Below are 15,102 nucleotides of genomic sequence, written 5' to 3' on the forward strand. Positions count from 1 at the left end.
ATCAAACTTTGATATTTGCATCCTGGAAAATCTCAGTTTACTTATCACAATGCAACAAGCCTGTGAGCTGACAATGGATACCTGATTAGGTGTACCCAGCCTGCAGGTGTTATTTAGACAAAGCCTAAAGTACTGCTTTGGATGGGTCTTGGATTTCTGTTTCTGGTTTTTCTCATGGACTCTGAGCCCATTGACTATTTCGTGCCCCTAAATGAAGCCCATCAAACCCTTGGGCTTGAAGCATTTTTTTTGGTGTATTGCACCATGTTCTAACAGACTTCCACTGTACTTGTTGTTTGAACCATTCTCTATGGTGAACAACATCCAAGGAGCAGTAAAATTGATGTTTTGGGCAAAAGCCCTTCATCAGGCTTTTGCCTGAAACGTCGATTTTACTGCTCCTCGGATGCTGCCTGAACTGCTGTGCTTTTCCAGCACCTCTAATCCAGAATCTGGTTTCCAGTATCTGCAGTCATTGTTGTTACTTATAGTGAACAACCAATCTGGACCAAATTTGTGCAATTCATTCCCAACACACAGCAGAATGCTGGACCATTAAGACCTAAAAGAATTGCAATGTGAAACCAGTACAAAACAGGCTTTTGTAATAGAAATGCTTGTGAATTGATATTTGAATAAAAGTTAATACCCAACCCCATTGTGCTCTGTTTATTTATAAACTTCCACACAGAATCAGTTGTTTCCACAAATCCAGGACTAGCTTCCATCGTATCTTGCTTGAATGCAGATTGCATACTCAGTACATGAAAACACGTAACAATTAGCAGGTCGCAATGGCTGGCAATAATAATGTCTACCAGTAACTTCACAACATAATTAAAAAGACTAACAGCTTGTTTGGCTTGTCCTTCATATACTGCAAATGTTTGTTGACATGTCGCCATATTACATTTTAAAATTAATTACACAAAAGTTAGTAAAGAAGTTACAATTCTGTGGGTACCACAGTTATACCTGATAAAGAAAAACAAATTCTTCATTGATCTAGCAATTACACCATCAAATAATTTAAATTAGGAAATAACTGGCATTAATGGTGAACAATAAAAGTTATGTTTTACTGAGGAAATAATGCATCTCGGGCTTTTACCACACCCACCACTAAAAGCAATTTAAAATAGGTGTACTGTGCTTTATACACCAACTGTACATACTTTCCTTGTTCACAGCATTATAGACCATCCATATCAAATAAAAAATAAAGAATATCAAAATTAAATAGCTTTAGCTAACATATGTAGCTCAATAGTGCCACACACCCTTGGACAATCATTTTGTGACAGAAAATACGTGAATCTGAACTGTTATGAAGAACACAGTTGGCATTTTTCTAGTGATACATTAGAGACAAAATACAGTATTTAGTGAATGCACTGAACCCCTACTAGTGCACTCTGTAACTATAATATAGATTTATGTTTAATCTGGACTTACCACTATTTCCCAGTATTATTTATTTAGGACCAGAGCTGTGGACCAACCACTAAAAGGAATGCTAAACAGGGGTATTATTAAAATACCATATTTTATCACATTTGAAGGCAGCTTGAAAATTGACTTGTTTCTCCATCACAATATTTACATGATATCATTCTAGAAAAGAGTACAGCAAATCAACAAATGTCTTAAAAACAGGCAGTCTTTGGTGACTGAAAGGCAGGTGTTTCTTCACCGTTACCTCTTTCCTATTTCGCTCTGTCTCATAAACTGAATATTGTTGGCACTGTCGGAAAGATCCGGATACTGTTCCACAAACAATACAAAAAACCCTTCATAACCTTGTACCCTTCCATTGCTGCGTAGCTGTTGCTTTTCTCCCTCAGTCCATGATCTGATACCCTCCTCCCCTTCTTGTACCCTGCGCTGTTCTTTTGCCCAGGCCTGGGCTATAGCTCTCTGTCTAGCCATCTCTAACACATGGGCTTTTTCTTCTTCAATGGTGGCACCATATCGAATGTTGAAGCTTAGAGCTCCGTACTGTAGCTGAATGTCTGCAAACCTTCTAGTCCTCCTATTCACTACAGAGGTCATCTGAGAGACAGTTACGTTGACTCCATTTTCCAACACACGGCCTCCTCCAGTATTCCCAATAATGGCTAGGTCTTCTTCCAAAGGCCCTGACTTCACAAAGTAATGTGTATCTCGACCATCAATAGTAAAATGGAGATTCTCCAGATAATCAGCACCATTCAGAACAGCAGCTATTCGTCTGCTGTCATCACTGGCCACTCCGATGATGTCAGCAGTTACCTTAGCATTCTGAATTGCGAATTTCACTCCTTTACCAAACATTGAAGGAACTGCAGCAAATCTTGGTCGTTTATCTTGGCAGTTTTTGTGGTTCCTTATGTATGCCTGTGGCAGACGTTCCAAAGATATGAAGCTTTTGAGTTGCTTTTGTAGTTCACACTGTATACCTAAAACAATCTGTAAAAAGAAAAGGGCTCCTGATAAAGTGCTAATTATCAGACAATAGGGAAATATTTCCTCCTGCAATTAGATTAGACTCCCTACAGTGTGGAAACAGGCCCTTTAGCCCAACCAGTCCAACACCAACCCTCCAAAGAGTAACCCACCCAGACCCATTTCCCTCTGACTAATGCATCTAGCACTATGGGCAATTTAGCATGGCCAATTCACCTGACCAACACATCTTTGGACTGTGGGAGAAACTGGAGCACCCTGAGGAAACCCACACAGACATGGGGGGAATGTGTAAACTCCACTCAGACAGTCACCCAAGGCTGGAAGTGAACCTGGGACTATGAGGCAGCAGTGCTATCCGCTGAGCCACCATGCTGCCTGTATTTATAAAACTGTATTTGTGAGGTTGTGAAGAGGATGGGAAGGTGCCTTGTCATGATTACTGCAGATGTTATAAATGTTGCCTTTCAGGTTAATTTTATGATTTCTTTTGAAATAGCTAACATAAGAAATATGCTTTCTGAACCTACAATATTACTGACAGACACTGACAAGTAAAAGTACTGTCCTAACCCTAAAATGAGTTCAGAAGATGTGGAGAATGAAAAATAAAAAAATGAAGTTCTCTGTTAGGGTGGAAGACAGGCAAGATTAAATTATAATAGAATAGTGATGAAAGGCCAAAGGGAAAGGGACAAATAAAGAAATAAACAATGGGTTGAAGGTATAGTGAAATTATCACCAATGCTTCCCATAAAAAGAAGGGAAAAATGAGGAAATACAGTTATTATAAAGTAGGAAATTATGTTTGCTCAACATACCTTGCTGGGGTCCCAGTTTTGTGTTCTGGTTTGAGTTTTCAAAAGTTCATAGGTAGCTTCCATGACATTCATTCCTGGCTTTGGAAATCCAGGCACAACATTGTGCAACTGGAACCCAAAAAGCTGCAGCCAACTTCCAATGTCTGGAAAACAGAAAAATCAAACAGAAAAAAAAAGATGACAGAGATCCATATTTGGCACACTTTTGCAAATCATTATTTGGCGTTGTATATAACAACTGAGCAAGCAATATTATTTATGATGAAACATTGTTGATTGCACTGTATATAGTAGATTGCTCCTGCAAATTCTTTCTGACATACCATAAACAGATTGACTCTGCAGGACAGAGTCAAAGAGGGAAGAAACATTTATGCTGTGTGGAGGGAATTAACTTGCTGGGTACATTCTTTCACTGTTTTTGAGAAATTGATTGATATTTTTGGATAAAATAATATGTGGGCACAATCAGTTGAATTTGCTCCTTCTGTGTCACAATACTTCTGCAATTCTGTGATTCTGTGAAATTTGGCAACATTTATCAAGCCAAAGGTATGATTAATCGCTGGAAATATTAAGAATCAATTAGAAAGAATAGAGACCAACTGTGATTAATTTATGATACAGATGAAAAATAAAAGCCAAAGAATAGCAAAGATGCAGAATGAATAGTACATCATAGAGGCTCAGCTTATCTGATGTAAACTATCTATGAATAACAAAGATACAGAGACAAAGACCATTATAAAATATTCTTCAGGCTGCACATTTTATGTGACGAATACGAAACCCAACCACTGTTTAAATATAAAGATGTCTATGAATATTGATATCAAAATGCATTTCATCATCAGATTGCTCACATATGACAACCTTCGAGTAAAAAATGAGGTCTGCAGATGCTGGAGATCACAGCTGCAAATGTGTTGCTGGTCAAAGCACAGCAGGTTAGGCAGCATCTCAGGAATAGAGAATTCGACGTTTCGAGCATAAGCCCTTCATCAGGAATAAGAGAGAGAGAGCCAAGCCGGCTGAGATAAAAGGTAGGGAGGAGGGACTAGGGGGAGGGGCGATGGAGGTGGGATAGGTGGAAGGAGGTCAAGGTGAGGGTGATAGGCCGGAGTGGGGTGGGGGCGGAGAGGTCAGGAAGAGGATTGCAGGTTAGGAGGGCGGTGCTGAGTTGAGGGAACCGACTGAGACAAGGTGGGGGGGAGGGGAAATGAGGAAGCTGGAGAAATCTGAATTCATACCTTGTGGTTGGAGGGTTCCCAGGCGGAAGATGAGGCGCTCCTCCTCCAGCCGTCGTGTAGTTGTGTTCTGCCGGTGGAGGAGTCCAAGGACCTGCATGTCCTCGGTGGAGTGGGAGGGGGAGTTAAAGTGTTGAGCCACGGGGTGATTGGGTTGGTTGGTTCGGGCGGCCCAGAGGTGTTCTCTGAAGCGTTCCGCAAGTAAGCGGCCTGTCTCACCAATATAGAGGAGGCCACATCGGGTGCAGCGGATGCAATAGATGATGTGTGTGGAGGTACAGGTGAACTTGTGGCGGATATGGAAGGATCCCTTGGGGCCTTGGAGGGAAGTGAGTGTGGAGGTGTGGGCGCAAGTTTTACATTTCCTGCGGTTGCAGGGGAAGGTGCCGGGGGTGGAGGTTGGGTTGGTGGGGGGTGTGGATCTGACAAGGGAGTCACGAAGGGAGTGGTCCTTGCGGAACGCTGATAGGGGAGGGGAGGGAAATATATCCTTGGTGGTGGGGTCCGTTTGGAGGTGGCGGAAATGGCGGCGGATAATACGTTGTATGCGCAGGTTGGTGGGGTGGTAGGTGAGAACCAGTGGGGTTCTGTCTTGGTGGCGGTTGGAGGAGCGGGGCTCAAGGGCGGAGGAGCGGGAAGTGGAGGAGATGCGGTGGAGGGCATCGTCGATCACGTCTGGGGGGAATCTGCGGTCCTTGAAGAAGGAGGCCATCTGGGTTGTGCGGTGTTGGAATTGGTCCTCCTGGGAGCAGATGCGGCGGAGACGAAGGAATTGGGAATATGGGATGGCGTTTTTACAGGGGGCAGGGTGGGAGGAGGTGTAGTCCAGGTAGCTGTGGGAGTCAGTCGGTTTATAATAGATGTCTGTGTTGAGTCGGTCGCCCGAGATAGAAATGGAAAGGTCTAGGAAGGGGAGGGAGGAGTCTGAGACAGTCCAGGTGAATTTCAGGTCGGGATGGAAGGTGTTAGTAAAGTTGATGAACTGTTCAACCTCCTCGTGGGAGCACGAGGCAGCGCCGATACAGTCATCGATGTAGCGGAGGAAAAGGTGGGGGGTGGTGCCAGTGTAGTTGCGGAAGATGGACTGTTCCACATATCCTACGAAGAGGCAGGCATAGCTGGGGCCCATGCGGGTGCCCATGGCAACTCCTTTAGTTTGGAGGAAGTGGGAGGATTGAAAAGAGAAGTTATTCAGGGTGAGGACCAGTTCAGTCAGTCGAAGGAGGGTGTCAGTGGAAGGGTACTGGTTAGTGCGGCGGGAAAGGAAGAAGCGGAGGGCTTTGAGTCCTTCGTGATGGGGGATGGAGGTGTACAGGGACTGGATGTCCATAGTGAAAATAAGGCATTGGGGACCGGGGAAGCGAAAATCCTGGAGGAGGTGGAGGGCGTGGGTGGTGTCCCGAACGTAGGTGGGGAGTTCTTGGACTAAAGGGGACAGGACCGTGTCGAGGTATTGGGAGATGAGTTCGGTGGGGCAGGAGCAGGCTGAGACAATGGGTCGGCCGGGGCAGGCAGGTTTGTGGATTTTGGGCAGGAGGTAGAAACGGGCGGTGCGGGGTTGTGGGACTATGAGGTTGGAGGCGGTGGATGGGAGATCCCCTGAGGTGATGAGGTCCTGGATGGTCTGGGAGATGATGGTTTGGTGGTGGGAGGTGGGGTCGTGGTCAAGGGGGCGATAAGAGGAGGCGTCCGCGAGCTGGCGTTTGGCTTCAGCGGTGTACAGGTCAGTGCGCCAAACTACCACCGCGCCTCCCTTGTCTGCGGGTTTGATGGTGAGGTTGGGATTGGAGCGGAGGGAGTGGAGGGCTGCACGTTCTGAGGGTGAGAGGTTGGAGTGGGTGAGAGGGGTGGACAGGTTGAGTCGGTTGATGTCACGGCGGCAGTTGGCTATAAAGAGGTCGAGGGCGGGTAGGAGGCCTGCACGGGGTGTCCAGGTGGATGGGGTGTGTTGGAGGCGGGAGAAGGGGTCGTCAGAGGGTGGGCGGGAGTCTTGGTTGTGAAAGTAGGCACGGAGGCGAAGGCGGCGGAAGAATTGTTCAATATCTCGCCGCGTGTTGAACTCATTAATCCGAGGGCGTAGGGGAACGAAGGTGAGGCCCCTGCTGAGGACTGATCTTTCATCCTCAGAGAGGGGGAGATCTGGAGGGATGGTGAAAATCCGGCAAGGCTGGGAGCTAGGACCTGGTGTGGGACTGGAGCTGGAGCTGGGGCTGGGGGCGGGGTTAGGGGCGGGGACAGAGATCGAAGTAGGGGCGGAGTTAGACGTGGTGACGTTGCTCGACGTGGGGGCGGGGTCATGCGTCGTGACGGAAATAAGCGTGGGGGCGGGGTTACGTGAAGCGACGGGAGATGGCGTGGGGGCGGGGTTATGCCACATATGTTCCTCAGATTTTGAAGCACTTGGAATAACCAACAACATCATTCACAGCAGAAAGTCATATGAAAACACAGGACTGGGCTTCCAGTATGATATGATCAGCTAAACTATTCTCCCAAGTTTTATTTTCATAGTGTACCATTCAGCTTGTTCCACCCCTCAAAATCTATGTATGAGGATATGGTTCCAGCATAGCATGCTCACATAACTACTGCTCATATAAGCTGAAGTGTTAAGCCATTCTGAAGCCAGACATCAAAGTAGAAAATGAGATGCCAATTCTTTTCCTCATATTTATTTACAGAATGGAACTTAAAAACTGTCTATCATGTGCCTAAATAAGATAAAAGTCCAAAGATTTTATTCTTAATAAAGCAACTGTTACTAATGTCTACTTTAATAAAACAATTAACAAAATTGAAAGAATGAAGTGAAAGTCACCCGTATCCCAGATGGCCATGGGCTACTGTCCTATTAGAGAGATATGACTGGTGGTGATAACCAAAGTGTCTTATTAGTTCATATTTTTAAAAGTGCCCTCATATTTCAGTTCTACCACTAGCAAACATAGTTTCTATTTTTACCCGACCTAATTCCTTTTAAACATCTCTTAGCTTTCCAAATTGGATGACAAACCAAGCATATTTAACCTGTATTTGTTACTGAACTCTTTAACTGAGGATCCTGAGATCAAATACTGTCTCATTGGTGCTGTTAATTGGTGTGTACATGTAGCAGCATTGAGAGGTGTAGATTGGCAGTTACTTATAAATCCCCAATTCCTCCTTCAAAGAGATGTTTGATTATCAACAAATTCAGAAAGAAAATAGCAGTTCGAATTTGTTGCAATTTTAAAAAACAAGTTCAACACATACATCTGGTATTTTGACACATGCTTGGCAGATTTACATCAGCAAGTGTGACATTTGAAGTGACATAGATTTGCCAGGTACCAGATTTATGAGCTGCTCAGGAAATTATCAAAGTTGTGGAGATTGAAGATAAATTGAGTATCTAAAAAAAACAACTAATGCACAAATTTCAAAGAAAAACAATTCTTTATTTATTAAAGTTTTGCTTAAGGGGTGACAGGTGACAGTGAATGAATAATCGTTTTAAGAAATTAGACAGATTGGGCTGAATCTTAGGCGGTTTTAGCAAAGTAGTGTCACTTTGACTAGAATGCTTCTGGCTGTGGATACCCAACAAGTTTTCTCTATGTATATCATCAAACATATTGCATTAATTGGGGTTCCAGTGCTTGTAGTGAGCTTTATGTCCAATTTCCACCACAGGTTACCAAGCAATACTCCTGGAGTTGCTTGCTACTCACTAGAAATTCTGAAATTGCCGAACATCTCTGACACCACTGTCTTATCTAAAAGCACTTGTGAATCTGAGTTTGTGCTGACAGTCAAAAGCAGGCCTGCATAATTTTTTCATTTGTACTGGACAGAGAGAAATCAGCTCCCATTTTGCCCCGGAGCTCTTGCTGGACAGGATGCTACAGAGTCTGCACTTCTCTTCCTCAGGAGTAGTAGTAAGGCCATGATACTAGATTATGTTGGCCTGACCTGAAGTTGCTATTGTGGGGAATGCATTGAACTGTAGGCAGTTCTCCACTCTGCCAGCATAAGTCCCTTTGATACCTCATAATCACACTGTCCCTGCTACTAAACTCCCCCTCCCACCAAGGCTCATGTTCTACTATTCTCACTATAGATTTCACTTGCTGAGTCTAAAGATAAGAGTGGGACTTTTCTGAGTTAGCCTGAAGATAGCAGCAGGATCACTATGATCAACACCTGAAAACTTTTTAGGTTAGGGTGGCTGAGGCAGCCAGGAGGAGGTAGTATGTCTGTGTTGAGCCTCAAGATAAAGGGTAACTGACAATCATTTAATTAAGGAAAGGTAGCATAAGAGACAAATGTTGGAGAATTTATCTTGTTTTTGTTCACAGAATGATATAGGAATCTATATTTGGCAGCTCAACTCATCCTCGCCCACCTAACCCTGCAACACCACTAACCCTACACCACCTTCCCTGTCACCTACTTACCCAGGGCATCTCCTCAGCTGCACAAACAGCAATACCACCCACTTGCATGCTCTGCAATTCCTGCCTCTCTCCCATTGCAGGAGCAAAGTAGGTCATTATAGGACAGAGAGTCAAAATAGTTGGTGTGCTGCCTGTTTTTCGGCTCCTCAAAACTTATGACCCTGACACTGACCACCCCAAGTAGAGCTAGAACAGGTTTTGGTAGTTGCCCTTGACATGCTGTGTGAGGATGCCCCTGAGTGAAGGCTATCCCCTTCATTGGATTGAGGCCTGCTAACAACTACAACAAGATTCCTGGCTTTGTGTTAATTGGTATGGCAAGAGAATAATAATATGAGCCTGGTATTTCTGACTGAGGGGACAATGCACAAAGCCAAGACAAGGTGATGCAAGGCAGGGGTAGGCTCAGAGAGTGTGAGCACTTTGATCATTAGAATGATAGCTGCCAGTGCAAACCAAGATACTGAATTGAAGTGGAGAAGTATCCCATAAGTAAATTAAGTTAAAAATCACACAACACCAGGATATAGTCCAACAGGTATGTTTGGAAACACTAACTTGTTTGTTAAGTCTCTCATCCTTTAGAATGACCATGTTGGTTTCAGTTCTTTCATGTGTAAATCATAAACCTTTTTTTAAAAGGTTACATTCTCGAGTGCACTTTAACAATTGGTGTCATGTTGGCCCAGATAAGGTATTGAAGGTGTTAACTCCCTGTGAGGCTGTCTGTGCCACAATGGTCAGACTGATTCTAATCTAAAAAACAGACTTACAGAATCTTACATGGATTCATGCAGTTTTTGAGCAAAGTAAAATTAAATTCTGCAAGTACAAATTCATCCTGCAAACCTATATCTGGGTCTTTTTCAATATATAATTTCTGTTACATCACACTGTAAACTTTTGCTATAAACTCTGTGTATTCTCCACAATCACCTGATGAAGGAGCAGCGCTCCGAAAGCTAGTGCTTCAAAATGAGCCTGTTGGACTATTACATGTTGTGTGATTTTTAACTTTGTACAGTGCAGTCCAACACCGGCGTCTTCAAATTATGAGTGAATTGGAGCTGTGCCATGAGGGTTCCTAAAGGCTGGCAGGTGAACACTCTCTGGATTCTATGTTGAGTTTCCTCGAGTGCTTGTCTTTTGGTGAGTTTGGTAAAATTGTGGCAAGTTGAGTTGCTAACAAGGCATTCAATAAGCATTTATGAAGATAAATTTGAAACTTGCCACTGCCTTGTGACACTCTTGTCGAGGTGCTCATGAAAAGTGTGTAAGATGCTGTGAGATGATCTTGATGTTGAAATGAACCTCACTGAACACTCTGCCCAATTTTCGAACACAACTCACCATAGCTCACATCATTCAGACCCTGTAATGTCCAACTAGATATATTTGATACAATACAAAAAAGGAATCAATGTTGTTGATAACATGAACCTGGAAGATTGCATGAATTGCATGAATTCATTTCAGAAAAAAAGATAAAATAATTTCATTTTCAAATTGAAAACAGGACAAAATTAAAGTCTTAGTAATGAGTTATGAAGTTAAAACTAGATCAAATATTTAAATTGTGTGCTCTTTTTTGAAGGACAGCAAATAGAGGAAAATAAGTGCAATAAAATGCTTTTAGTGTTTAATAAACAATTAAAATGCATGATTAGGAAATTGCCATTTTGGTGAAGATTTGTAGCTCAGGTTGTAAGTTTGCTCACTTAGCTGGTAGACCTGTTCTCAGACCTTTCGTCACTATGCTGGGTAACACCATCAGTGAGCCTCCGGTGAAGCGCTGGTGTTCTGTCCCACTTGTTATTTATGTATCTTGATCTGTTGTGGTGGGCGATATCGCTTCCGGTTCTTTTCTGAGAGATGGAAAATGGGGTCCAAACAACGTGTTTGTTAATTGAGTTCCAGTTTGAATGCCAGGCCTCTAAGACATGACCAACTATCGCTAGTATCTGTACACACATACAAAGAGGGATACCACTTCAGCTGGGCCAATACATCTATCCTGGGAAAGGCTAAACAAAGGCACACACAGGAATTCCTAGAGGTCTAGCATTCAGACTGGAACTCTACTAATAAACATATTGATTTGGTCCCCATTTGCCAACCTCTCAGAAAAAGAACCAGAAGTGATATCACCCACCACGACAGACCAAGACACATAATTAGAAAGCGGGACAGTACACCAGTGCTCCAGCAGAGGCTCACTGATGATGTTACCTTGCATGGTGTCGAACCGTCTGAGAACAAACCTACTAGCTCAGCGATCAAACTTACAACCACAATTATGAAAGTTAAAGAAATAATTATTAAAGAAAAACTGATAAAATAAATTTCTTGCATGTAAACTGGATCAAATGGAAAAGAAAAATTAATGGAATCTAAGATGTTAAAACAGATGTATTTCTAGGTCTGGATTTTCTCAATGTTGCTGCAGTTTTATTGGATTTCATAGCAATCTTGGTTTCTCATTCTTTTGCCCATTCTAGCAGAGAGTGGTGAGTTGTAAAGATGGTGATGTGAGGGACAATACCATAATGCACTGATAGAGACAATCAGGAGTTGTATAGCACTGGGGGAGTGGGCTGCAAAATGAGGGAGTTGTTCCAGATGCTAAAAGGAAGCAGTGAAGTAAATGAGTCAGCTCAAATTAGCTATGAGGATAGTTTGCCAGCGAGTGAGCAGTAATAGATTTCACTTGCTGAGTTTAAAGATAAAAGTGGGACTTTTCTGAGTTAGCCTGAAGACAGCAGCAGGATCACTATGATCAACACTTGAAAACTTTAGGTTAGGGTGGATGAGGCAGGCAGGAGGAGGTAGTATGTCTGTGTTGAGCCTCAAGATAAAGGGTAACTGACAAAGGAAAATCATTTAATTAAGGAAAGGTAGCATAAAAGACAAATGTTGGAGAATTTATCTTGTTTTTGTTCAAAGAGTGATGTAGGAATCTATATTTGGCAATATGTCACATTGCGTGCAATTCTGGTCTTCTTATCGGAAAGATGTTGTGAAACCTGAAAGGGTTCAGAAAAGATTTACAAGGATGTTACTAGAGTTGGAGGATTTGAGCTATAGGGAAAAATTGAATAGGCTAGGGCTTTTTCCCCTGGAGCGTTAGAGAGTTAGGGGGTGACGTTATAGAGGTTTATAAAATCATGATGGGTATGGATAGGATAAATAGACAAAGTCTTTTCACTGGGTTAGGGGAGTCCAGAACTAGAGGGCATAGGTTTAGGGTGAGAGGGGAAATATATAAAAGAGGCCTAAGGAGCAACATTTTCACTCAGAGGATATTATGTGTATGGAATTAGCTGCCAGAGGAAGTGGTGGAGGCTAATACAATTGCAACATTTAAAATGCATCTGGATGGGTATATGAATAGGAAGGGTTTGGAGAAATATGGGCCAGGTGCTGGCAGGTGGGACTAGATTGGGTTGGGATATCTGGTCGGCATGGACAAGTTGGACCGAACGGTCTGTTTTCATGCTGTACATCTCTATGATTCTATAAATCATGTGGAATTATTTTTGTCAGAATTTCAATATAAATGCAAGCCATTTGTGTCAAAAAGTGCAAACACATTAAAATGTTTTATAACATTACCAGTAGCATTGTATGAGACAGTATACAATGAATCAGATTATGCTTTGTTTTAGATGGATGGATTAATTAAATAATATAAAGCATGATACATCAGTTCTTTGCCAAAGTAGGTGTGTGTCTTGTTAAGGTTACAAAGTCTCATTGTTAAGTCAACTCTGGACTTTCACAAATGTGAAATTAAAAAAAAAATGTGATCCTTAGAGTTGCTTTGGCTTTTTTACAAATACTTTCTGGAAGTATGATGTAGACATTTAAATGACATAATATAATAAATAGAACAAGTAACACTTGTACTGTTTTATTACTATTATAGGTATACAGTCATGCATTCAAAATTAGGATGCATTTGCTCATTATCTTTAAATACGGAAGAGCCCATAGAAAACATGAGTGCACAGCTTATTTGGCAATTTCTCTGAGAAAAGTGAAAGGTGCATATTTATAGTGGAAGCAAAATGTTGGTGAGCAGCCCACAAAGATAAAAATGTTCAGCTGAACATTTTTGCAAGTTGTTAAGTTTCACCCTCCAGAATGAAAGCAGAAATTAGCCTCACTCAAGCAGAACATGTTGGGCTCCCTTCCCATCCTTTCCCCCCATTTTGTCACCCAGCCCATCCCAACCCATCACAGGAGGGGCTATCAAGATTTAACCCATTATTGCTGTTCCTCAGTAGTTGCTATCTGACATGCTGTGTATCTTCAGCTATCCCGGTTTCTTATAATATGAATTGTGTTTGGCTCTCAAAATGATGTGGATGAATACTTTGAGCATTCATACAAAACATCTCTCTTTAAAATTTCAGAGGTGATGCTAACCTTAAATAATTTAGTCAAAGTGATGACAGGAAAGAACTTGCATAAACTCAGAGGCCATGTTTTAAAACACATTACATGCTTTATGAGAATTTCTCACTACCAAGTTGTTGGAGGCCTTTAGAAGTGAGATAGCAAGAGTTCAAGGTCTATATGTTCCTGTGAGGGTGAAAGGTAAGGTTGGTGGGAATAGGGAATTCTGGATGTCAAGAGATATAGAGGCTTTGACCAGAAAAAAGGAGGTATGGCTCAGGTACAGGCAGCTAGGATCAAGAAAATCCCTTGAGGTATACAGCGGATACAGGAATTTACTAAAGAAGGAAGTCAGGAAGGCAAAAAGGGGACACAAGATAGCCTTAGCTGATTTGGGAACTTGGGTAAGTTAATGGTCGTATCTTGGGGATAGTCCATTTCACAGCATAGGAGGTGTTAGGTGTATTAGAATGTAGGAAGGTGGATCAATCTTCTGGTCCTGACTAGATATATCCAAGAACACTGTAAGTGGCTTTACAAGAAATTGCAGGGGCCCTCGCTGATATTTTTGCATCATCGTTAGCCACAGGTGAGATCCTGGAAGACTGGAGGGTAGTGAATGTTGTGCCCTTATTCAAGAAGGGCTGCACAGAAAAACCTGGGTACTATCGACCAGTATGCCTAATAGCTGTGGTGGATAAGTAACCTGAGAAGATTTTGAGAGATAAAATATACAATTAATTTGAAAAGGAATAGTCAGCATGGCTTTGTGTGTGGGAGATGATGCCTCACAAATTTGTTCGACCTCTTTGATGAAGTGACCAGGAAGGTTGATGAGGACAAGATGGTGATATAGTCTATTTGGATTTCAGTAAGGCCTTTGATAAGGTTCCACATGGTAGGCTGTTCTGGAAGATTAGATGGAATGGAATCCGAGGGAACTGATAAATTGGATACACAATTAGCATGGTGGTAGGAAGCAGAGGGTAACGGGGGAGGATGATTGTCAGACTGGAGGGCTGTGACTAGTGGAGTGTCTCAGGGGTCATTGTTGGGTCCATTGCTGCTTATTATCTATACCAATGATTTGGATGAGAATGTACAAAGCATGATTAGTAAGTTTGCTGATGACACTAAAATAGGCGATATCACGAACAATAGGAAGATTATCAGAAATTGCAGCAGGAACTTGATCAGCTGGGGAAGTGGGCTGAGAAATGGCAAATGGACTTTAATATAGATAAGTGAGAGGTGTTGCATTTTGGAAAGTCAAATCAAGATAGGATTTTCATGATTAATGGTAGGGCCTTAAGGAGTGTAATGGAACAGAGGGACCTTGTATTAAGGTGCACAGTTCCCTGAAAGTGGAGTCACAGGTACGCAGGGCAGTGAAAGTAGCATTTGGCCCACTGGTCTTCATCAGTCAGAGCATTGAGTATAGAGGTTGGGAGTTATATTGCAGGGCGTTGTACAGGACGTTGGTGAGGCTGCACTTGGGGTATTGTGAATTGAATTGAATTGAATTCATTGTCACGTATACCAAGGCACAGTGAAAGGCTTTGACTTGCGAGTAATATAGACAGATCACAGAGTTAATTAGCATAGTTAGTAAATAATAGATAAACAACAGCAAAAACAAAAACAAAGGTGCAGGTAAATGTTAAGAGTTTGCGAGTTCATTCAGTATTCTAACAACAGCAGGGTAGAAACAGTTACAAAACCAGCTGGAGCATGTGTTCATACTCCTGTACCTTC

The 15,102-nt window shown here is 42.5% G+C and overlaps 1 protein-coding gene across 3 annotated transcripts in view; it reads right to left on the minus strand.

Moving 5' to 3' along the window:
• Positions 1–1,695: 1,695 nt before the first annotated feature.
• tenm1 (teneurin transmembrane protein 1) overlaps positions 1,696–15,102 on the minus strand; it is an 833,960-nt gene continuing 820,553 nt past the window's right edge. For all 3 annotated transcript variants that reach the window (XM_060832118.1, XM_060832119.1, XM_060832117.1), the window contains 2 exons: positions 3,267–3,409; positions 1,696–2,448 (listed from right to left, as the gene is read on the minus strand). In XM_060832118.1, the coding sequence (XP_060688101.1) occupies positions 1,696–2,448; positions 3,267–3,409 (896 nt within the window). The remainder of the gene's footprint in view (positions 2,449–3,266; positions 3,410–15,102) is intronic.

The sequence above is a fragment of the Hemiscyllium ocellatum genome, chromosome 11 (assembly GCF_020745735.1).
Source record: "Hemiscyllium ocellatum isolate sHemOce1 chromosome 11, sHemOce1.pat.X.cur, whole genome shotgun sequence".
Taxonomy (NCBI): domain Eukaryota; kingdom Metazoa; phylum Chordata; class Chondrichthyes; order Orectolobiformes; family Hemiscylliidae; genus Hemiscyllium; species Hemiscyllium ocellatum.